The 24,337-nt window shown below is 36.2% G+C and overlaps 2 protein-coding genes across 4 annotated transcripts in view; one reads left to right on the forward strand and one right to left on the reverse strand.

Moving 5' to 3' along the window:
• dgo (ankyrin repeat domain containing protein 6 diego) overlaps window positions 1-9,202 on the forward strand; it is a 405,239-nt gene extending 396,037 nt beyond the window's left edge. For both annotated transcript variants that reach the window (XM_090383458.1, XM_090383467.1), the window contains exon 11: window positions 8,004-9,202. In XM_090383458.1, the coding sequence (XP_090239584.1) occupies window positions 8,004-9,194 (1,191 nt within the window). In that variant the 3' untranslated portion in view covers window positions 9,195-9,202. The remainder of the gene's footprint in view (window positions 1-8,003) is intronic.
• LOC150091367 (protein kinase C-like 3) overlaps window positions 1-24,337 on the reverse strand; it is a 232,124-nt gene that overhangs the window by 13,463 nt on the left and 194,324 nt on the right. For both annotated transcript variants that reach the window (XM_090383488.1, XM_090383479.1), the window contains one exon: window positions 13,958-14,043. In XM_090383488.1, coding sequence (XP_090239614.1) covers window positions 13,975-14,043 — 69 coding nt within the window. In that variant the 3' untranslated portion in view covers window positions 13,958-13,974. The remainder of the gene's footprint in view (window positions 1-13,957; window positions 14,044-24,337) is intronic.

A 24,337-nucleotide genomic window follows, 5' to 3' on the forward strand; every position in this document is an offset into this window, starting at 1 on the left:
GAATCTATCCAATTACATGAAAAGCAGCAGCAAAAGAGGTAAGCAGACCTTTAGCCATAATTATGAGATCCATCCTTGGATTCAGTGGAAGTCCCTATAGATTGGAGATATACAAATGTCTCTGCTATTCACAAAGGGGATCAAAAGGAAAAGAGTAATCACTCAAAATTTGTTCCAAGAAAATAATGGAGTCAGTTAAAGAAGTTTTGCAGGATCATCTTGGCAGGAGTCCAATTATATGGAAATCACAGTATGGATTTATTAAGAGGAGAGATCTTGTCTGACCAATATGATTAGCTACTGTATACAGAAACAAAGAACTAGATGCAGAAATATAATTTTGACATCATATACTTGGATTTTGGTAAAGCATTTGTTGACACTGTTCCACATGAAAGACTGCTGTACAAATCAGTGTGGCAGGGCCACTACTATGGATAAAGGGATGGTTGAGTGGCAGAAGACACAGAGAATTGTTATTAATGAATACTGCTCTTCTTGGACCAGTGTTATTAGTGGAATCCCTGGGGGGGTCAGTGTTTGTGCCCCTTACTGTTTTTAATATTTATTAACTATTTTGATGAAGGAATATCAAGCTTATTGTCAAAGTTTGCCAATGATTACAAAGGTTGGCAGGGTGACTAATGAGAGGACTCGTGGTGTACTACTTTAAAAATTAGATGAGTTAAGAAATGGATTGAGGTTTGGCATTGCTAAATGCAAGGTCAAGGGCAGCAGTAATCTCATAATAGCATAACAGTTTGGTGGTATAACATTCAAGGTGGTAGAGAACAAGAGATCTAGGGATAATTTACAGTCCATCTTGAAGTTTCTCCATCGCCTAGGGATTAAGGAGAAAAGCTCAGTAGACCCAAGACAGTAGGTTTTGAGCCCAGTAGTATTTTTTGTTTAACTCTATTTCTTTTATTTTTTATAATATTTCTAACTAATTTGTTTAAAAAATGTAGCAACAGTTTTGCAGCACAGCAACTACTTTTGGTATTAGACTCTTAGGTCAACATTTTATGCCTGTAGCTGCTTGTGAGTATCTATGTAATTTAGCAAGCTTACTTACTTTTAGCATGGCCTTTTTCACTCATGTAATGACCTACCCATTGCACCATATTTCAGCTAACATTCTTACACCTACACTTTTTTATAATTTTGTAAATTAAATGTTAGATATTATTGTTATGCATCAAAATATTATGAACCATGCATTCACTTTAATTGTATAATGAGTGTCAAAAAAAAAAAAAAAAAAGCCACAGGTCAACATTGTTAAAGCTGTACCTGAACTTCCAATATGCCGTTTCTTCAGTAGTTGCATTGCCCTTTATTCCAACAGGATAATGCTCAATCCATACAATGTTCTGTACAATACTGAATTGCTCTCCTGGCCTCTTAGCTCTCCCAATTTGTCTCCAATTGAGTGTGTGGAACATGATGGGATGACAGCTTAGAGATATGCTTCAACCATCTTAAACTATAGTACTTTAAAAGGTATCAATTAAATCAGACATGGACAGATATTCCTCTAGAGTGATATCAGTGAAACTTTGACTCATTTCCTGGTGCATAATGTCTTGCATGGCTGCCATAGGGGATGATATATTATAGACTGATGTATATAAATATTTTTTGCTCTAATATTTTGTTCACATCTTAAGAGTGTCTAGTTGCTTTCAGAGCTATTTCATTCTTCATCAGACAACAGGTAATCTCAGTGACTTGTATTGAACAGTGAATAAATATATACACTCTGAACAAGCAGCCAAGTGGTGTGTGTGTGTGTGTGTGTGTGTGTGTGTGTGTGTGTGTGTGTGTGTGTGTGTGTGTGTGTGTGTGTGTGAGAGAAAAAATTCTGATTGAAAACTAACTTTCATTACATATATATATGTATAATCCTTAAATTAGTAAAGCCAGGGCACTGCTCTGCATTACAGATGTAACATGGAGCAGAGTTCTTTTTTTCAAACTCTTTCAGTATTTTGAGGAAATAACTGAATACCTAAATTGAAATAGCATCCTGCTTTTTTACTGTGGTTTTGCAGTAACATCCTCAAGGATTTGTAGCAAATAATCTGCAGGTGCACTGTAACTTGAGAAGCACCAATTCCACGTATTTCATTCTCTCTCTCTGTTCAGTTCTGTTAGGGAGTGCTGTCATGCAGATAAATAGATCATATTCTTTACACTTTCTTGTGAGTGTAAAGAACATGATAAAAGATTAGTTTGAAAGACTATGATTCAGAAACGTCTTCACAACAAATGCAGAATCAGTGGTGGTGGTGGGGAAACAAGAACCAGCTGGCTTTCTCTTGAAATTGTGGACTCACCCAGTAAATGGGCTTCAATAATTTTTGAAGCACCTGTTGCATTGACTCTCTCCCCTTCATGTACAAATTCCTTGCAAATCACACAGTTTGTCAAAAATCATGATCAGCCTCATCTCGATCCTGGACTTCTGTAAATGAAACTTTTTGGATCTTGATGATCATCATCTGGGTCATACTGAAACACCCAACACTCATCTCTGGTAACAACACAGTCAAGGAAATTAGGATTGTCTTGAGAATTCTGGATGAAGTCTTTTCATGACGACACTCTTCACTGCTTTTGCTCATCCATGAGGCTGTGCAACAGAAATTTTGCACAGATTTTCCTTTTCCCTAAATCTTCATGCAGAATTTGACAAATTGTCTCCTTATTCATATCCAACTCATTAGCCATCACTCTGAGGATCAACTGACAATCTCTTGCCACAATTTCCTGAATTTTGACAGTCGCCCACTTCTTGGGTCATCACGAATATCCTCATTTCTGCTTTTATCATCCAAACACATTGGTATGACTTAAACGTAATCAATGGTAATCAATGGGTACTGCTCTTCGTGGACTAATGTTATTAGTGGAGTCCCACAGGGTTCGGTGTTGGGTCCACTGTTGTTTTGTATATTTATCAATGATATTGATGAAGGTATATCAGGCTTAATGTCGAAGTTTGCAGATGACACGAAGGTTGGCAGGGTTGTTAATGACAGTAATGGCAGTGTGCTACTGCAACAGGATCTAGATAATTTGGGCAGATGGGCTAAGAAGTGGCAACTGAAGTTTAACCTTGACAAATGCAAAGTACTGCATATGGGTAGAAGTAACCCCAGAGAAACGTACCAACTGTGTGGTACTACACTTAAGGTGGTAGAAAATGAAAAAGACCTGGGAGTAATTGTGCAGTCAGATATGAAGTTTTCTGAGCAATGTAGACAGGCTGCTAGGGCAGGTCATGGGGTTTTGTCAATGATATATAGGAATTTTGCTAGCAGGGAAAAGGAGGTTATTGTCCCTCTGTATAAGGCAATGGTCAGGCCACGCCTTGAGTACTGCGTACAGGTCTGGAGGCCTCATTTTAGGAAGGATGTAGATTTGCTTGAGCGTGTACAGAGAAGAGCAACACGATTGGTGAGGGGAATGAAGGGATCCTCTTACCAAGAGAGGCTTAAGTTCTGCAAATTGCAGTGGCTGGAGACTAGGCACCTGCGCGGTGATCTGATTGAGGTCTATAAGGCCTTGAATGGGTTGAGCACGCTGAATTCTGATGGGATCCTCCCACTTGTTCAGAATACGAACCTACGGGGACATAAGTTCAAATTAAGAAAGGATAGATGTAGAATAGATGTGCGGAAATTTGCCTTTAGCCAGCGGGTGGTTAATTGCTGGAACAAACTTCCATCTGTCGTTGTGGAAGTTGATAGGTTAAATAAATTTAAGGAGGAACTGGACAGGCAATTGGAGGGTATGGTGTGATTTTTTTTTTTTTTTGGCTGATGCTGCATAAGCTCCTACACTTGCTTTCTTGCATCAAGTGCCACTACTACTACTACTACTACGTTTCATCACCATAAACAGTTTTTTTTTTTAACATTTCATACATTTCTTTTGCAGATTTTCCCAGTTTAAAGCAAAATTTGATATTTGTTCATTGCTCCATTATAAAATTGTGACATGGAACGTTAACAATACAAACAAAACTGGTTGTTACTTGCAATCTGTCAGCCTACTGAACAATCTTGGTACCACCATCTGTTAGAGAAAGTTTGAACAACATACCACCTCCAACTTACCGAACGTGACCACATATCTCGTAAATAAACTTTGACATATCTCGTAAATAAAGATTTAAACTTCTTCCAGGAGTAAGGATCAGAAAGAAATAAAATGGTGCAAAAAATGTAGAAAAGTGTTGGAGAAAATATATTAGTCATGAAATTAGCATTAGTAGAGGCATATGATGCAAGAAAGCAAGCTTATGCAGCACAGTCAAAAAAAAAAAAAAAAAAAAAAACAACCTCCCATTTGTTCCAAATGCCAGTCCAGCTCAGCCTTAAATTTTATTTAGGCTATCAACTTCCACAACAAAAGATGGAAGTCTGTTCCACCAATCAACTACCCGCTGACTAAAGGCAAATTTCTGCAAATCTATTCTACAACTGTCTTTCCTCGATTTGAATCTATGCCCCCTCAGATTCTTAATCTGAGCAAGAGGAAGAATCCCATCAGCATTCAGCTTGCCCAACCCATTCAAGGCCTTATACACCTCAATTAGATCACCTCGCAGGTGCCTGCTCTCCAGGCACTGCAATTTACAGAACTTAAGCCTTTCTTGGTAAGAGCACCCTTTAGTTCCCCTCACCAGTCTTGTTGCCCTTCTTTGTACTCGTTCTAGCAACTCTACATTCTTCCTAAAATGAGGCCTCCAGACCTGTATACAGTACTCTAGGTGTGGCCTGACCATTGCCTTGTACGATGGGATAATCACATAAACTTTATGAACCAAGTATGAGGGCCAAGTTCATTAAAATTAATATTTATTTTTATTTAAAAAAGTCTTGAGTGCAATTGCAACTTATTTTTTAAATTCATTTGTACTGTAGGGAAAAAACTACTGATTTATGTATAAATAGTGATTGATATAATTAATCTAACATTTGAAAACGATTACATTAATTCAGTTCACTCAAACACATGCTTCATCTTTCATGCAAATATGACTATTCAAATACATAGTTGTTTTTGCTACTCTACAGCCATTGATTAGACATCAGTGGCTGTTATATAAGGCATGTTTCAACTTTTGACACTATTGTTGTAAGTGCAGTGCAACTGAACATGATATGCTGGACATCATATACTTGAACACAGAACATACACAGAGAAAAGTGAAGACTGAATAAAATGATAGTCAACAATATATATATTTTTTTTTATTCAGCTGAAAAGTTTAAAAGTAGTTAAGGAACTGAACTGGCAAGTATTATGAATATTCTTACAGAAAGCTTAAACATTTCATAACATTTCAATAACATTTCATAATTTGTTGCCTTGCATAACATTGAAATGTTATGCAAGGCAACAACACAATACTCAAGTGGATGGAACAACTACTACTATACAAACCTATATGGTGCTACGCATGTAAGTATGGATTTTCTACACTTTGCCACCCTTTGGCCACACTGAAACATTTCTGTATGAGTATGAACAAAACCAAATGTGTTTTATTATTTTGTTTTTGTTATAGTCTCACTTCTCCCTAGTCCAGAAACACATCCCTTAATGCATTATGTCAAAGTGGCAACATTAAAATTACCCACTTGTGAAAGTGGTAGCTAGCTATCAACCAGTCAATCTGACTTCAGTCGTAGGAAAGATCATGGAGGCAGTGATAAAGCATGCATTACAGGTTCATTCAGATAGAAATGGAATTATAAAGGAAACACAGCATGGTTTTGTAAAGGGAAATTCATGTTTAATCAACTTGCTTAGCTATTTTGACAGAGTCACTCATGACCTGGATGTAGGAAATAATTTCAACATTGTTTATTTAGCTTTCAACAAAGCAATTGATAGTCCCACACAAGAGGTTACTGTACATGCTGGAGCACACTGGAATCACAGGGATAATGCTTAGATGGATCACTGGAGGCAGAGAGTTGTGATTAATGGTTATTCTTCAGATTGAGGTAATGCAAGAAGTGGAATTCCCCAAGGATTGATACTGGGACTACTGCTAGTTTTGATTTTCTTAAATGATATTAAAAATGGGATAGAGGGCTTAATATTAAAATCTTGGGGAATAGCAACCAAAAAATAACTCACACATTTGATGGGGGTGAACTAAAAACAGTAGAAAAAGAAAGATTTGGGAGTTACAATACGGTTGGATATGTAGTTTTTTTGTGCAGTGTAGACAGGCAGCAAGGAGGGCGCATGGTATCCTACTGATGATTTGCTTGAAGAGTTAGGGAGGTCATAATACCACTACATAAGGTGACTGACACGACACTTGAATAGTGTCCAGGTACAGAGACTGTACCTAAAAAAACATGAAGGTCCAAAGACAGGCAACATGCCTTGTGAGATACAATAGGAGATTTTAGCTGCCTAGGTTGGCAAACATTAAAGAAACCTTAAAGTGCTGCATTGCACCTGTTTTTTATCCTTGATCTTGAATGATGAGAAATGGAACCAGCAGATGATCTGATTGATCTGACCAATGAGTGAAGTTATTGTTATTTGGTTTTTAGGAGCATTAGCAAACTAAGGCCATATTGCTCCGGGATATGCGGTGGTCATTCCCTGATTTGTATCTTTGTCCATTGTATCTTTCCGCATCCTCCATATTTGGTGGTGACAGGCTCGAACCCCGGTCTAATCAAAAAGTGTGTGCTACGCACTGCTGCTCCTTCCCACCTGGCTATGGAGGCACCAATGAGTGAAGTAAGTCCATTTCAAACAGAAGCTGATGCCTCAATTTAGTTAAACCAAACATATCCAGTTAAGCTATCAGAGTTGGAATCATTCCTTGATCAGTAAGTTCTAAAGCTAAATAAATTTTTAGTTCTGCATAAATTTTTGATGAAAAGCAAAAATGCCCTTGGACAAATGCCCTTTATGATTCCTCTAATTATATTATATACAAAAATTTGTTTCAAGTTAATATTTGTAGTAATTTCTGGTTTATATTTTAAACTTTTTTAATATATATAATAATGTGTTATATATATATATATATATATAAAATATGTATGAACTGTTACATGATTGTAAAAATTGACAAATTAAATCATTATTATATCATTATCACATTGTTACTTTATGATTTAAACCATTGATTAATTGTTATTCATAATGGTTTAATTAACAATTATTACATTATGATTTAACAAAAGCTTGCAAGTGCTGCTTTTATATATTCATTTGAGCCAGGGATGGGTAAACCATGGCCCAACAGCCAGTTGGGACATGGTTTACTCACGGCCCATACAGTTCATGTCATTTTATCTGGCCTGTGTTGTTCACAACTGAGTTTTGTAACTTTGTATTAGTCTGAAAAACTCATTTTTATTTCAAATTTCATACAAAACAGGATGAACTCTAAGGATTCACTGAGATTACCTCTAAGTATAGACAGTGTCAATAAATATTACAAGATATCAAATAATTACACCATCAAAATTTTCACAAATAAGATTTAAAAGGAAAAGCACCTTTCTGTTTTGTATATGAAATATCTATATACAAGCAATGAATCTAGATTTCTGTAATGACCACTCTTATACTGCACAAATATTAAGATAGTGTAATTTAGCTATTAACTAAATCATGGAAGGCAGTCGGAATTGAGACATTCAGCAATCAGGAGGCTGGCAACAGCCTGTGTGTGGCCTGAGGGCACGTTCCAGCAAGGTTACTGAAACATTACCTTAATGTATAGTGATTTAGTTAATAGCTAAATAAACTATCTTAGTATTCATGTGGTATAAGAGTGGTCATTATAGAAATCTAGATTCCATGGAAAACTACCATGTAGCTCCTCTAACTATATTATATACAAGAATTTATGTTTCAAGTTAATATTTGTAATAATTTCTGGTTTATATTTTGTTTTTATTAATCTTTGTTTTTCTTTTTTTTTTCTTTTTTTTTAATATATAAAACAGGGCCCTGTAGGTATTGGATATGCATGCTACTGTGCTCCTTTCTTTCATAGTGTTGAAAAAAAACTGGAAGCTGATAAACAAGAATTAATAGATCATATTGACAATGCTCATGAAGACTTAAATGCCAAAATAACTCACTTGGAAAAAAAAACAAGGGACCACCTTTTCACCCTCAATCAGTCAGTGAAAGAGAGACTAGCTGCTGAGCGTTCAGAATGCTTGGATCGTGCTGAACAAAGGACACTCAGGGAACGAATAGATTTTGAAAAAATGCAGGACACACACACCCATTTTTTAAAATCAGAATTAAAAACATGGATCCATACGAAGTTATCAAATATGGAATCCTGGAAATATAATTCATCACACAATCATACAGACCCTCAAAGTGAAGTCAGTTTCAACTGTTCTGCTGCAGCAGTCAAGCGCCATCCAAATTGGTCGGCATTGTCAAGGTCAAAGTCTGAAGACATGCTGTCAGAAATAGATTCAGTAAAACATACAGATTCTAATTCTGGTTTGAAAACATCTTTGACAAATGGTTTATCAATAGGAAATATCCAGAAGAATGACAAAAGCTATCTTCTCTCTGGTTATGTACAGCGGTTGCGTACAGACTTTGAAAAACTGGGAGCCAGACCTAAACAATATACATCACCTTTAAACAAGAAAAGAATTTCACCTGACTTGAAAACCGAAAATGCATTACCAAAAATAACCGATTCTGCTTCTCTCCTAGAAATGAAAAGAGACAGCAGAAGTGATGGTGACTTAACCAGTTGCCACAATCGAGAAGAACCTCACGTTTCACAGTTAGTATCAATACACAGTCATCAGCATAACACTTCACAAGAGGAAGTGCCAAAGACAAGCCTTTCAATTAGTGTGTTAGATCTGAATCAGTTACAAATGAAAAAGCAATGTGCCGATGTTATATATGATGCTTCACTATATCACACTTCTAGTGTATCAGTTACACAAAACAGAGTTAATGGTACTAATTCACAACAGGGAAGTTTGTGGAATCGAAGGTATCCGTTATACATTGAAGGTCCAACAAATAAACTCTCTCAGTTGCATCATCATGCAGAAGTAGAAAATATTCGTGTACAGTCCCGAAGTGATGAAGAGAGGATAAATGACAATTTTAAATTAACAACAGAAAATGTCAAAGGTTCCAGTCTAGTATAGTATACTATTGAACTATTTTATACAAATGTAAATATGCTAAAGCAGTATTGTTGTTATAGTTATAAAGGATTTTAAGTTTTGTGTACAGCACAGAGTAAATAAGAAAATATTGTATTATCACAGTTATTAATTTCATTAATCATAAAACATGGTTTGGTTCTCAAAATACATTACAACCTGAAAGTAAGAAGACACCTTCACATTCTTCAAATAGGCTCTGGGGTTGGGAATGTTCAAGTTCATAATAACTGCAATGATACTACACCAAATGTTATAAACTTTTATTAAAATAAAATAGTATAATGCGAACCGGAAATTTAAACCGGTAATAAAATAAGATACACTGTCTGTAATATAAAATATGGAATATACAATGAAATAAAACACAATGTAGATCACAAAATAACTGTTAAAAACAAAACTGTAGCTTTCAGAGGCATCCACCTCCTTTATCAACAGTTGATAATCTACATTGTTTTATTTCATTATATATTCCATATTTTATTTTACAGACAGTGTAATCTTATTTTATTACCAGTTTAATTTTATCTGGTTCGCATTATACTATTGTATTTTAATAAAAGTTTATAATGGTTGGTGTAGTATCATTGCAGTTATTATGAACACCTTCACATGTTGAATAAGATTATAGTAAATGTTTTCCCACACCTCTGTTCTCATTTATTTATTCTATTTTCTGATATTTTTGAAATATCATTATTTGCTAATTCTATTGTCAAGTGCAATTCCAAATTGGAAAAATAATCAGTTGGCTAACTGGAATCATCACAAAATCCAAGCTCCCTCAGCAAGACTATCTGTATCGTCTCTAGAAAAAGTACACACCCTGATTTGTCTGATGAGAATACATTGTTACTAACTACAGGATATCAGTATATCTGATGTACCTTTATTAGATGCTATTTTCATTTGCTTTTTTTTCTTTCTGCTTGCTAATTCTAAATTTTATACCTTGAGATCTATTAGAGTAATTCAAGGGAAATTGAGGTGCTACTACTATTCTTACTCTTACTTCCTTTTCGCCTTAATTCAGCATAAGCTTTTTCTTTTTCACTACTAGATAGCTCAAATACTTATCATCCCACATGTAATTTATTGTTGGCTCTCGCTTTCTGTATTATTTGCTTCACTGCTATCTGTCAGGCTAGCTGTTATTCTGCCAGTATGCTGCTAAATTTGAATATAGTTTGCTGATAATAATTTTATTATAATTTTTGATCATTCGGACCTAGCTAATCTAGCAGAAAACAAACAGAAATGGATAACACTTGCTAATTATTGACTGGATGTAGTGAATGGTGTTAGCCCTCATCAATGTACCATTCACTGTATCCCATTATCAATAATTTGCCTCATCATCACTATTTTACTTTTATTTTATTATTATTAATTATAGGGTATAACACATTAAACCAGCTAAGACTATCTTAGCCATTACCAGTTCTTTTGGCCTCATGGCTCACGAGAATACTTTCATTCTGAATACTTCTATTTTAAATCCTTATGCTAAATTTGTATCGTACATCTGCTCTATCTAAAGGCTCACTTTATATGCTTTTATATTGTACTTAAAAAAACTCTTATTTGATTCTCTTGGCCTTAGGGCTCCCTTAGAATGCTTTTATTGTATAGTATTGTACTTTATACAGGCTGATGTAATGATTAATCAATAATTTGATGGCATTAATCTGATTTGAGACACTTTTTCTACCTTTTCATTTATTCATAAAAGATTCAATATATATACTGTATATATATATATATATATATATTTTTTTTTTTTTTTCTAAATAAAAGATGTAAAAACATGGCATTTTTTTAAATATTAAAAAATGCTGTGTATTTAAAGCAGAATTCAAAAAACCCAACTTTTTCAGGTGTAGTAACAAATATTAATAATTCTCAATTTATAAAAGAAAAAAAGGGAAAAAAATGGACAAAAAAGCAGATTTTTATGCTTGAACCCCTGAATACACCCACTCATTTCTCAAATCAGTACAAGGAAGCAAACAATATCCAGTGCTTCATCTACAATACATAGTATGTGTATAGCCTACTTGATACAAAGGGTACTAGGAAAGTTTTGCAATAGGACACAAGAATGAATCACAGGAAGCTGCTTGTTGCTGCATGTTGAGACATGTTCATACGTGCATAGTAGCCGCCGCGCCAAGTCGATGGGCTCAGTTATTCATTAGTAGTGAGAGTGTAAAGTGCTTGCGATGGCATCGTGGCCACGAAATGAGATAAGGACAGTTTTGCGGTATAATTTCGTGCGTGGTTTAACCATAGACCAGTGCTTAGAAGAAATGACTCTTGCACTAGATGATGATTGTCCACATCGTACAATGATATTCAGGTGGTATAAAGAATTCCAAAGGGGAAATTTCACTCTGGAGGATTCGGAGAGGCCGGGAAGGCCACGAACGTCAGTTACGGAGGAAAACGTTACTGCTGTGAGGAAAATGCTTGACAAAAACAGGCGAGTGACCTACCAACAGATAGAGGATACTTTGGGCCTAAATGCACCAGCAATTCGTTCGATTCTGCAAGATCATTTGCACGTGAAGAAACTTTGTTCTCTCTGGGTGCCGCATCAACTGACTGAAGAGCAGATGACACGACGTGTGACTTGGTGCCGGGAGATGTTAAAAAAGTTTGATAAGGGACAATCTCGGTATGTGAACAACATCGTGACAGGTGACGAGACTTGGCTGTACTATTACGATCTGCCGACCAAGGCTCAAAACAAAGTTTGGGTCTTTGATGATGACGACACACCCGTAATTGTCAGAAAATCCCGATCTGTAAAGAAGAAAATGATAGCTGTATTTTTCAAATCGAGTGGAATTGTGGAACGTGTCGTTTTGGACACGCAGAAGACAGTCACAGCTAAGTGGTATACTGAACAATGCCTGCCTAAAGTCATTGGATCTATGAAGAACCTGCGGCCAAAGTCAAGAATGGACACCTGGTACCTCCATCACGATAATGCTGCAGCTCACCGCGCCAAAGCCTGCACCGAATATTTGACCACGACAGGACTGAAACTTCTCGAGCACCCTCCCTACAGTCCAGACCTTGCTCCCTGCGACTTTGCACTGTTCCCGCATGTGAAAATGAAGCTAAAAGGGAGGCGGTTTTCCAGTGATGAGGACCTTCTACGGGCTTGGGACAACGAGTGTGCTTTACTCCCTAGTGAAACTTGGCAGAACTGGTTTAAAAATTGTTTTCGGAGGATGGAGAGGTGTATTGAATGTAGAGGAAATTACTTTGAAAAAATTAAATAAACAAAGCTGTATTGCAAAACTTTCCTAGTACCCTTTGTATGTATGAAAAAAAAAATAATTACCAGATTTCTATTGGTCTGATTTTAATAAACTTCATGAAGGCTTGATAAATTGTTTTAAAAGAGCCAAATATAAAATCTGATTAAAATCCATTCATTATGACATGCAGATAGATGGATGGACAAAGGTACTTCGTGCATATGCACCTAAAAATTAAAAGTTTTTTATTAAAACTTGAAATGTTACATACAATAAGAACTGATATATATTAAAAAAAGATGAATGTTGGCATTATTCAAGTAGAATTTAAAAAAAAAAAAAATTTTCCAGAAATTAAAAAGAAAATTGGTACCTCTCAGGTTGCCTTCCACTGTGTTTGCAACAAATGGGAGAACCCCCCCCCCCTGCCAGGTTAGATGGATGATGTATAAACACTACCTTCCACTAATTCAGACCATGCAAATAGTCTTTCAGAGCATCCCACATAAGTTAAATCTAGACATGCTTACAAGTTACTGCAAATGCATCAGATCTGCTCGCAGCTAACTACTAAATAGTTATAAGATTGGCATCATTATGTATTTGTGAATACCTTCAAACGAGTTGCCATGATATTGCACTACCTCGAATAGTAACTCTTCACCACAGGAGAAGACTATTGTTACTTATTCTCAGCGGATGCCACCACCCAGACAGCACAGTTTCGGAGCTGATTGGCTCCTCTTTGGTGGGTGGGCAGGCACCCTGGTGTTACAATGATGGCAAGGCAGTTGCGAAGTATAACTCCACAATACGAGAGATTCCTGATGGTGTGTAGATATTTGAATTACGTCGCATTTTAGGGCAAAAGCCTCAAGTTGCGTAGTGAGTTAACATGCTTAAGCCTCAAGCTTACAACTTGAGGCTTTTGCCCTAAAATGTGACATAATTCAAATTACTTCTCATTCCATGGGCCTGGCTTCTGATTCTTCAAAACCGGTAGGATATATTTTTTTAAGGATTCACTATTGCATTTCTCCATTTTTACCAAACAGTATTCCAATGAAGAATTAAAGTTCTGCCAAGCTTTACTTATCCATTTTATTAGCAAATAGACAAGTAGCAAAATAATTAAAATATACATGGGTAAAAAGTGCAGAGGAGATTATCTATCTCTCTCTCTCTCTCTCTCTCTTCATCTATACATAAATATCTGAAGTACAAATGAAAGGGTGATTTTTTTCCTTTTCTGGTAAATGGGGGAAAGGGAAAGAACTATATAGTATTCACTGTGAAAAAGTTTTGTTTACCATGTAAATGCCAGAAAAAAAAAAAAACATTTACAAAATTTTATATGCTATTATTAAAGCTTTCTTAATGGTAAACCGGATTAAGTTCTAAGCAAAGATTTAAAAATTAAATATGCAGTATAAATATTCTTCTCACTTGTTTATTTTTATATTGATTCATTACCATTGTATATTTTCTATTTAAGAAGGAATTTCTTTGCCAACTGGAACTGGTAAACATACACTTGTCAAATTTTGTTGTCTGTCTCGCTGAAACAAAAAAAGGACATTTTCACAAAAATAATGTAAATGATCATTAGATAAATTTTCTTACAATAAATTTACATCCAAATACAGGATTATAAGTATGTGAAGTTATAATCTCTATTGCTATTAATAAATATAATGAATTATTCTATTTTTTAGGCTTGTAATTCACTTATGAGACCTATAGAGCAAAGTCGCCAATGTGTTAATTTTGATAACCAAGGTAGCTTGATATTGAGAGCTTGGCTTTCTTAGAAGAGTCATATATTGGGCAGCCATACATAAAATATCCCAATTTAGAGCTGTCTGAAGTAGTCTAATGGAGAAAATGCAATTTGTTTGAAGGTAGAACCAGTGCAACATTTATAGCTGCTAATGTGTTAAAGAAAATTAGCTGTCTCACTTTCCCACTCCACTAAAAAAAGAAGAAGAAAGTTGGTTGTTTGGGGATTTTTGCTGAATTGACTGTACTTTGGGTACCCTTAGCTTGATGTGAAGGCAAAATAAAATTTTATACATAAAATTTAGTTGCACATTTATATAATATTTGATAGAGTTCAGTTCAGAAATTGTCCATTACATTTAGTTTTGTTTGGCATGAAACCCTGAACATCTTAACAGATGAAAAGCATAGCTGCCAATTCTCCCATTTATGATAGAGACTCTGTTGCTTTGACTATCTGGCCTCTTCTCCATCTCACCCTTATATAAGAGTTGGTTCTATTGCATTTCTCCATCTTTTTGCAAAAATAGTTTTCTGTCTTTTTCCTTAAGACCTTAGAAAATTCAGTACAAAAATGTACAATTATTAAAAATGTAAAGTTAATACATTTTTAAGAAATGAATTAATATTTTTAACAATAAATTACTGTAGATACTGAAGGGAAAAAAAGAAAGAAAAAAAAAATCAAGTTCTTACAGCAAGCACATGCTACCAGATGGGCGCACGACTTACAGAGAAGCCAACTTACACTACAGCATTAAACAGGGAACCACTCGTAAACCAAACTCCACATATAAGTGCAATGGCATGTAGTCACCTTTGTTTAGTTTTGTTTGATTTCATTTACTTGTCACTTTTACTGCAAGTAAATTTGAATATATTTAGTTGCCTTAAGTCATAAAAGAGGTTCTGGGAAAAAAATGTTGAATTACATGTGCTTAAATGTAATGTCTGATTTTAAAAGGGGTTGTGACACAAAGAAAATTCAAATCTGGTATGTCTTAAAAGAAAAAGTAAAGACCAATTGGAGAAGAAACCAGAATGATGATGTGAGTTTTAGTGGTAATGAAAATAAACAGGTAGAAATAAAAAATGAACTTCTGTGTAATTAAACACAAGCTCAGGAGAAACTACAGGACTGAGGGGAAACAAAAATGAGGTTCTTGTGGAAATGTCGGAATCTCATAAATGTAAAAAAAGTAAACCTGAAAAACGTTCCATCAGTGTGGAACTAGATGAATGTACCACTTCAATTATTCAGTGATGTAGCATAATAAGCAAGAGACCTATACACCCACATCTCAGTGATGAAGAATATCCAAAGGATGACAAAGACAGACATTTTTGTAATTTTTACTAAAACAGGAACAGAATTTTGAAACATGCTGAGAAACAGAACTGGCAATGACTGGTGTACTCAAATTATAAGAACTGCTTGTTTTGAAAGTCAATTTTTAATACAGACATCAATTGTATTACAGGGATGTTGCAACTAAAAACACACTAACACTTTGTTAAAAAGACATTAGGATAACAGAATTCATACAGAATCTATGTTAAAATTCATTGATCATAAGAACCGGTTACACATTCAGGATGAAAAAAAGACACTGGCAATATTTACTAGAAAGGTTGGTAACTATTATACAATTTTTGGCATTACATAATTATTATTAGCTATATGGTGCAAGGAAGCCGAAGCTTTTGCTGCGCAAGCAAAAAAAAAAAAAAAAACAAAAAAAAGAAACCAGTTTACCCAGAGAGAGAAAAAGAGAGAAGTAGAAGGGAATCACCAAGAAAGAGAAGAATGATGATATCCAACTTAGGACCCTGGGTGTGCCAAGCCCATACTCACCAGATGTGAGCCCCTGATTTAGCTTTTGGAGGCCAGAGGGACATTATCCTTAGATGCAACTGGAAATTCAGGAAATTTTATATATTTAGTGAAATTAATTTCTAAATATAATCTGCTGTGTGACATTTCTGTCATACAAATGAAATCAATGGTCATTAATTAAGCCATGAAATACAATATGATCTGATTGAGTATGGTAAATAATTCAAGCAGACAGCAGTAAACAAAATCAAATACATCCAGTATTTTGCCAGTTTGTACTGGAGAACACATGGAGGTGAATAAAGGGCGTATTCAAAGAGCATTTTATGGAATTTGCTGCTAGGCTAATAGGTACTATATTAAGAGAATATCTAGGTCATAATATAAATGACTTTTGTGGATGGGGTCAGACAATGCAGCTAATATGGTTAGAGAGAATTTAGGTATAAAAATGCATATTAGACATCAATGCAAGATGTTTTTTTTTTTTCTCACATTATGTGGCTGTCAAAATTAGAACCTGTTGCTGAGTGTTGATGCAAAATCATTAACAGTGGCAAACTTTTTTTTCTTTGGTCAATACAAAGAATATACAATGTTTTCTCTAGGCCTTCAAAGAAGTGGGCAATTCTGAACCAAAAATTATAAATAACTTTGAAACTTCTTTCTCAAATGCAACAGAAATGCAGATTGAATAGCACCAAACTATACGAATCTGTTACATGACATGCAAGACTATCAAAAATCTTACAAACATATGTGGTGATTCAACAACCAAGACTAACTGTGAATCAGTTTGAAAATATTTTCAATATTTATTAATGATATTTATGGAGGAATATCAAGCTTATTGTCTAAGACTGCAGATGATACAAAGGTTAGCAGGGTGGTTATTGATAAGAATCAAAGGCACACTATTGCAATAAGACCACAAAAATTATAGAAGTGGAAACTGAGGTTAAGCATTGATAACTGTAAGATACTGCATGTGGGTACAGAAATTCCAGATTAGCATACCATATTCAAGGTAGTGAAGGGAGAAAAAAAATTGCTATAGGTAATTTTACAGTCCAACATGAAGTTCTCTGAGCATTGCAGACAGTGTGCAGTCTCCCTGTCTGCAATGATACAGAAATTTTTGTTAGGGGACAAGGAGGTGATTGTCCCATTGAATAAGCCAATGATTAGGCCACATCCTGAGTATTGCATATAAGTCTGGAGGCCTCATTTTAGGTATTTAGCATTTTTAGCATTGGTAGAGGCATTTGATGCAAGAAAGCAGGCTTATGCAGCATCAGCCAAAAAAAAAAAATAAATAAATAAAAAATAACCACTTCCACTTCACCCCTCTGTTCGTTTGAAATAACTGTCCAGCTGAGCCTTAAACTTATTTAGGCTATCAACTTCCACGACAAGGGATGGAAGTCTGTTCCACCAACCAACCAACCACCCGCTGGCTAAAGGCAAATTTCCTCATGTCTATCCTACATCTGTCTTTCCTCAATTTGAATTTATGCCCTCTCAGGTGATTATTCTGAGCAAGAGGAAGAATCCCATCAGCATTGAGCATGCTCAAACCATTCAAGGCTTTATACACCTCTATCAGATCACCTCGCCGGTGCCTAGTCTCCAGACACTGTAATTTGCAAAACATAAGCCTTTCTTCGTAAGAGCACCCCTTTGTTCCATTCACTAATCTTGTTGCCCTTCTCTCTACTCGTTCCAGCATCTCTACATCCTTCTTGAAATGAGGCCTCCAGACCTGTATACAGTACTCTAGGTGCAGTCTGACCATTGCCTTATACAAGGGAATAATCACCTCATTATCCCTGCTAGAAAAATTCCTATATATCATCGACAATACACCATGAGCTACTCTTGCAGCCCGTCTGCACTGCTCAGAAAACTTCATATCTGCCTGCACAACCACCCCCAGGTCCCTTTCATTCTCTACCACTGTCAGTGTAGTACCACAGAGTTGATACATTGCTCTGGGGTTGCTGTTTCCCATATGTAGTACTTTACATTTGTCAATGTTAAACTTCATTTGCCACCTCTCAGCCCATCTGCTCAACCTTTCCAGATCCTGCTGCAGTAGCATAGTGTCAGTAGTGTCCTTGACAACCCTGCCAACCTTCGTATCGTCTGCAAACTTGGACATTAAGCTTGATATACCATCATCAATATCATTTATAAATACAGAAAACAATAATGGACCCAATACTGAACCCTGAGGGACTCCACTAATAACATTAGTCCACGATGAGCAGTGTCCATTGATTACCACTCTCTGTCTTCTCCCCCTCAACCACCCCTTTATCCATAGCAGCAATTTGCCTCCAATGCCACACTGCTCCAATTTGTGCAGCAGTCTTCCATGTGCAACAGTATCAAAAGCCTTTCTAAGATCCAAGTATATAATATCAAAGTTATTCCCTGCATCCAGTTCTTTTGTGACTGCATCATAGTATCCAATCAAATTGGTCAGGCAAGACTTCCCCTTAACAAAACCATGCTGTCTGAGCTATAACTGTCTAGATGATCCTGCAGTGCTTCTTTAACCAGTACCTCCATTAATTTTCCAGGAACAGAAGTTAAACTAACAGGTCTATAATTACTTGTGTTGCCCTTTGATCCTCCTTTGTGAATTGGGGTCACATTTGCACATCTCCAGTCCATGGGGGTCACATTTGCACATCTCCAGTCCATGGGTACTTCCCCTGAGTCCAAGGAAGCTCTCATAATTATGGCTAAGGGTTTGCTTACTTCCTTTGCTGCTTCCTTTAATATAACTGGATAGATCCCATCCACCCCAGGTGCCTTTCTTGTATTTATCTTCAACAACAAGGTAGAATGAGTATCTCTTGGAATGGCTACAGAGAAGGGCAACAAGGTTAGTCAGGGATCATTTGTGCCTTGTGGAGCTCTTCATAGTGATTACAAAGAACTATAGATAAGAGGGGAGATTAGTGGAGGATTTCCAAGGTTATTTAGTATATTGTAAAGTTTATTTTGATAAGTTTTTTTCCCCTATAATAGTTTGATTTTTATATTATCAATATAATTTTTTAAAAGTTTTTTTTATTGATATTTAGTAAATTTTATAATGGTTGTTACAAAATCTGTCTTAAACACTTTGTCAGAGGATACCATGACTCATACGCAAATAGCCGATGGTGATTTCTGGGTGATTTTATCCTTTGCAGAACCTGCTGAATGTATTCCAAGTCGACCTAGTGAATAATCATAGCTTAACAGGCAATTCTTTTCTTTGTTACCATTGTAGAGAGTGTACCGATCTTTAGTTAAAATTTGGTGCATGCTCTCAAGAATAATGTAACTGGGAGCTCGTCAGGGACTCAAGACTAGTAACCTTCCAAGCGATGCACTCCTGATTCAGGTCCTAGAACAGAATAACCAAGTGCAAACTGCTGTGGTTCAAAAGGGTTTAGTTCTATTAGGAGACTCCTCTGTCAGGGAAACAAGAAATAATTTTTGTAATAAGGAGAGGTGGACTAGAACCAAGGTATGTCTGCTGGGAGCAACTATTAACGACATCACTAACAGAATGTCAGATTTTAAGGGGTTTAAAGAGAATATTATTATTCATGCGAGGACTAATGATATTAAGCATACACAATCTGATGATTTGTTAGACAAATATAGGACCATGCTGAAGAAATTCCGTAAGTTGGAGCACAATGTCCACATGTATGCAATTCTTCCCAGGCATGAGAGGAGGGATTGTATGCTTGAAAGCCTTGTGGATTAACTCAAGACTTGAAGTGAAGGACTGCAAGGCTTTAGGGGGAAAATTTCTATCAGCTTGGTCTGCACTTGTAGGTAGAAGGAATCTGTTTTGTAGAGACAGGTTACATTTAAACAAAGGTGGCGCAAGAGTTTTTGCCAGTATTATTGAGGATACCTTAAAGGTTCGGGGAAACTGATAGTTTTGGGGAGGGACAAGGGTAATATAGATACGTGTTTATCTGATAATATTGGCCAAAGTAACGCTTACACATACCTCATGAGTTCTTGTTTGTTACTGCAACAAAACATATTAGCAAGATGTTCTGAGGGCAGAAACACTTCAAATGAGCGGGTAGCTAATGCCAGGGGAGCAAGCTTAAATAACATTAAGGGGTCTGTCAGAGTAGTTAACTATACAAGAACATTCAGTCTTAATTGTTCATGCAGTAATGTCAGAAGTGTCATCAATAAAATGAGTGAATCTGAACTGCTGGGTAGGGCAAGTAACGCTGACATAATAAGGCTTACGGAAACGTGGTGCCACCTGAAGATAGGGGATTATGAGTTTCAGTAAGGTATGTATAATGTATTTAGGAAGGGGTGGTGGAGTCATGCTTCTTATCAAAAGCAGCCTGAGTGTGACGAAGGCTTTCCCAGATTCAGATGTTTTGCATGCTAGTATAGAATCTGTATGGTGTGAGATAGCTGGAAGCAAAAGTATAATGACAGTGGGAGTAATCTACAGGCCAGGTGATTTTGAAGATTATGATGACAGCCTCTACATGCAAATGGAATGGACAAATAAGCATCAATGTGATGCTTACTTGTGGGTGATTTTAATTTGCCTCTAATTGATTGTAGCAAATGGGAAGGAAATGCCATATGGAGACAAAAATTTTTAAATCAACTAGATGAGGGGTTCTCATCCTGGGGGGAATTTTAGGGTTTCTGGGGGGGGGGGAGGATTGGGACCACAGATTTACAGACTCAAACTGTTGGAATATTGATCTTTCTACAAACTACATTTTCTACAGATTGTACATAATCTCAAAGGATTTATTGGATGTCACATATAAATTAAAAATAAAGATAAATATTTCACTTTTTTATCTGTGGAAATATTCTATTTATAGTTATATTTGACTTTTTCTTGTATTTTATGCCTAAAAAACAAGAAAAAGCACAGATTTTGGAGCCTTTTGAGTCAGACAACCTTAGAAGGGGGGAATAACATTCTGACATATGGTGAAACATTCACAAAAATACAAAGTTCAGCTACAAAGTAACCATTAAAGACAAAATATCTGAACAGGGAATTAATCTTAATAAAAACAAGACTACACATTAAGCATAATAAAAAGACATCAACGTACTAGGACCGGCACTTGCAAACCTGTCCTTTACATACAGTAAGATAGCCCAAGGTGTCAATCTCGATACGACTTGTCAATTAACCATTGGTCCAAGTTGATGTTGAGTGAGTTGAGAGTGTCCAAAGTCACATTTGGGAAGTGTCTATTGAAATTCTGGAGCCTTGAGCACAAAGAGGTGGGGAGGTATGTACAGATGGCTCAAAAACTGACATCAGTGGGAGCAGCCGTAATTTTTCCTATATCCATTGTCTCTGTCCTGTTACCTCTTAAATGCAATGTTTTTACAGCTGAACTCTATGTAATTGAGATGAAGTTCATTCACAAGGTCATAATATACACAAACTTTTAAGTGCAGCGATGGACCTACACAATAAATCAGAGGATTTCCATCCACTTCTGACACAAATCAGAAATTGGTTACTTCATTTCAGTGAAAATAAAGTGACTGTCAAATTTTGCTGGATACCTGGGCATGTTGGAATGCCAGGAGATGAGCATGCTGATCAAGCAGCAAGGCACCCTGCTAGCTTTGATTCCATGCCAGTTCTTTAAAATGATTACAAGCCAATCATATGATAGATACTGACGTGTGGCATACGCAGATATTATAACAAGCTTCTTTAAATAAAACGGAATCCATGGCTGTGGTATCCAATTCCAAATTAAACAGACGTGAAGAAGTCATTCTTGTAAGACACAAACTGGCCATATGCATTAAACGCACCTCGTTTTACTGCTAAGGGAGGATACCCCACACTGCTTGTGTGGGGTATCCTCCCCACACAAGCAGTGTGGGGAGGATACCCCACAGTCAGAATGGTAATGGTATCTTTCAGATAACTGCTTAACCTACACAAACTTTTGCAACCACAACTCAGACCAATTTATCAGTTTTTTACTTAGCTAAAATGATCAGCTTATATCCACTTTTAGATCTATTTAGTTCCATATGTTAATCAGCTCTCCAATGTAGCAATTTGGCCAATGTAGCAATTTGGATTTCAATGTAGCAACATTGAAATCCCCACTCCAAAAATATTCAGCTCATCAGCACTATTTAGGGTTCATGGTAGTACTGTCAAACCTATCCTGCAGTGAACGATTGATGATTTGGTCCTTTCCTTCTAGTCTTATATATACAAAACTATATGTTACCATTCTTAGTCTGCTTATTTACAGAATTAATTTATAATTTTGTTAACACTACATATGAAGGAATTCTCAGTATTTAATATCATAATATCAAAAAACTGACAAATTTTTTAACTAGTTGTCAGACTAGTATCTGGTATATCAGCAAAATTGGAAGTTCTTAGTTAGGGCATTTGTGAATATTTCATGTAGATTTTTTCCCTGTTCAATAACTCTATACGTACTATAATGTCAAATTATATTCATAGCTGCAATTGTATTTCATAAAAAAAAAAAAAAATGTTCCAAATAATACAGCATCTCTCTCAGAATTACTACCAATAAAAAATATATATTCCATAAACTGATGGTGTTAGAATCGTGCTTTTTTTTTTTTTTTTTTTACTCACAGATCCACAGTCTTCCAAAATGTGAGTAAATCTCCATGTGTGCACCTTTGGTGGCGTGAAAGATGTCAAGTTGGTATTCTATCTCTTGCCAGGTATTTTGTAGAATCTGCAGTGTGAAAGATTCACAAGCAGTGATTATTCACTGCTGTAGCTCAGCCACATCCTGCACCAGTGTTTGGTACACAAGGTCTTTTACATACACCCATAAACAGAAATCTAAAGGGGTCAAATCTAGTGAACTAGGAAGCCATGCAATGGGACCTGCTCTTCCATCCAATTCTCTGGGAACTGTTTGTCCAGGCAGACTTCCCTACATTGGCATAATGTGATGGGGGCTCCATCTTGCTTAAAAAGGTATCCTTGTGGTATCTGAGGGATTGCATAATTTTGTATGTTGAAATACATTGCCCATTACTGTGGCTTCTGTGAAGAATGGCCCAATCAGAGAATCAAGTCATGGCACACTACGCATTCACTATACAACTGTCACACTCATGTTCCATTACCACATGTGGGTTTTCACTTCCCCAGATTCGACAGTTTTGTGCATTCACTGGACCAGAAATGTGAAAGGTGGCTTCATCAGAGAAGACAACACTGGAGAAATGCATTATCATCATATATCTGTGATAATATTTCCTGAGAACGTGTGCTCCATTTAGGTTTGTCACTTACTTATATCTTCTGTACTAAATGTATCTTGTAAGCTCTAGTTTGCGCAAATGACTGCGGAGTCATTTGTGCACAATATCATTTACTGTAGATCACGGAATATGCAGTTAGCAACTGGCCCATCAAATGGATTTGTGGCAACAACGTCGAAAGGCTTCCCAGACCACTTCAACTCTATCAGCATCCACTGCTTTGTTGCTGGTTCCTCAACACAGAACCTGTTTCCAACAATAGTTTATGCCATTTCATTATGTTATGATACTCAGATGGATTCTGTCCATGTTCCTGATGTTGTTGTTGTTTGGTTTTTAGGAGCATTAGCAACTAAGGCCATATTGCTCCGAGGATAAGTGGTGGTCATTCCCTGACCTTTCCGCATCCTCCATATTTGGTGGTCACAGGCTTGAACCCCGGTCTAATCAAGTAGCATGTGCTATGCACTGCTGCTCCTGCCCACCTGGCTACGGAGGCACCCCATGTTCCTGCATGAAGTTCCTTTGCATAATAACAGGAAACTTTAATTCATAAAGCCAAAAGAAACACTTATCTTTCTGTTGCTCAGTGAATGGCACCATTTTGATACTAAGTGTCACACGTGTGCAACAAAGTATATGTGATCAACTGCTCTTCTGAGTTAACAAAGTTAGTGGGTTTCTGCACCTGAAAAAATAAAAAAAAATAACAACAAAAAACTATTATTCAACCATATTTAGTTTATGAAATATATAAATTTTTTTATTGGTAGTAAATCTGCCAGACACCGTGTATGTTTGTACTTAATAAATACTAATTAAATTTACAAGTTTATAACATTGGCTGTTAATAAAGCTATCTGTTAGAAATATTTTTACTTTGTCAAACATAGGGGAAAGAGACACAGTGTAAGAATATGATTTTAAAA

Source organism: Mastigoproctus giganteus, chromosome 1, assembly GCF_048544385.1.
Source record: "Mastigoproctus giganteus isolate SK-2022 chromosome 1, ASM4854438v1, whole genome shotgun sequence".
NCBI lineage: Eukaryota > Metazoa > Arthropoda > Arachnida > Uropygi > Thelyphonidae > Mastigoproctus > Mastigoproctus giganteus.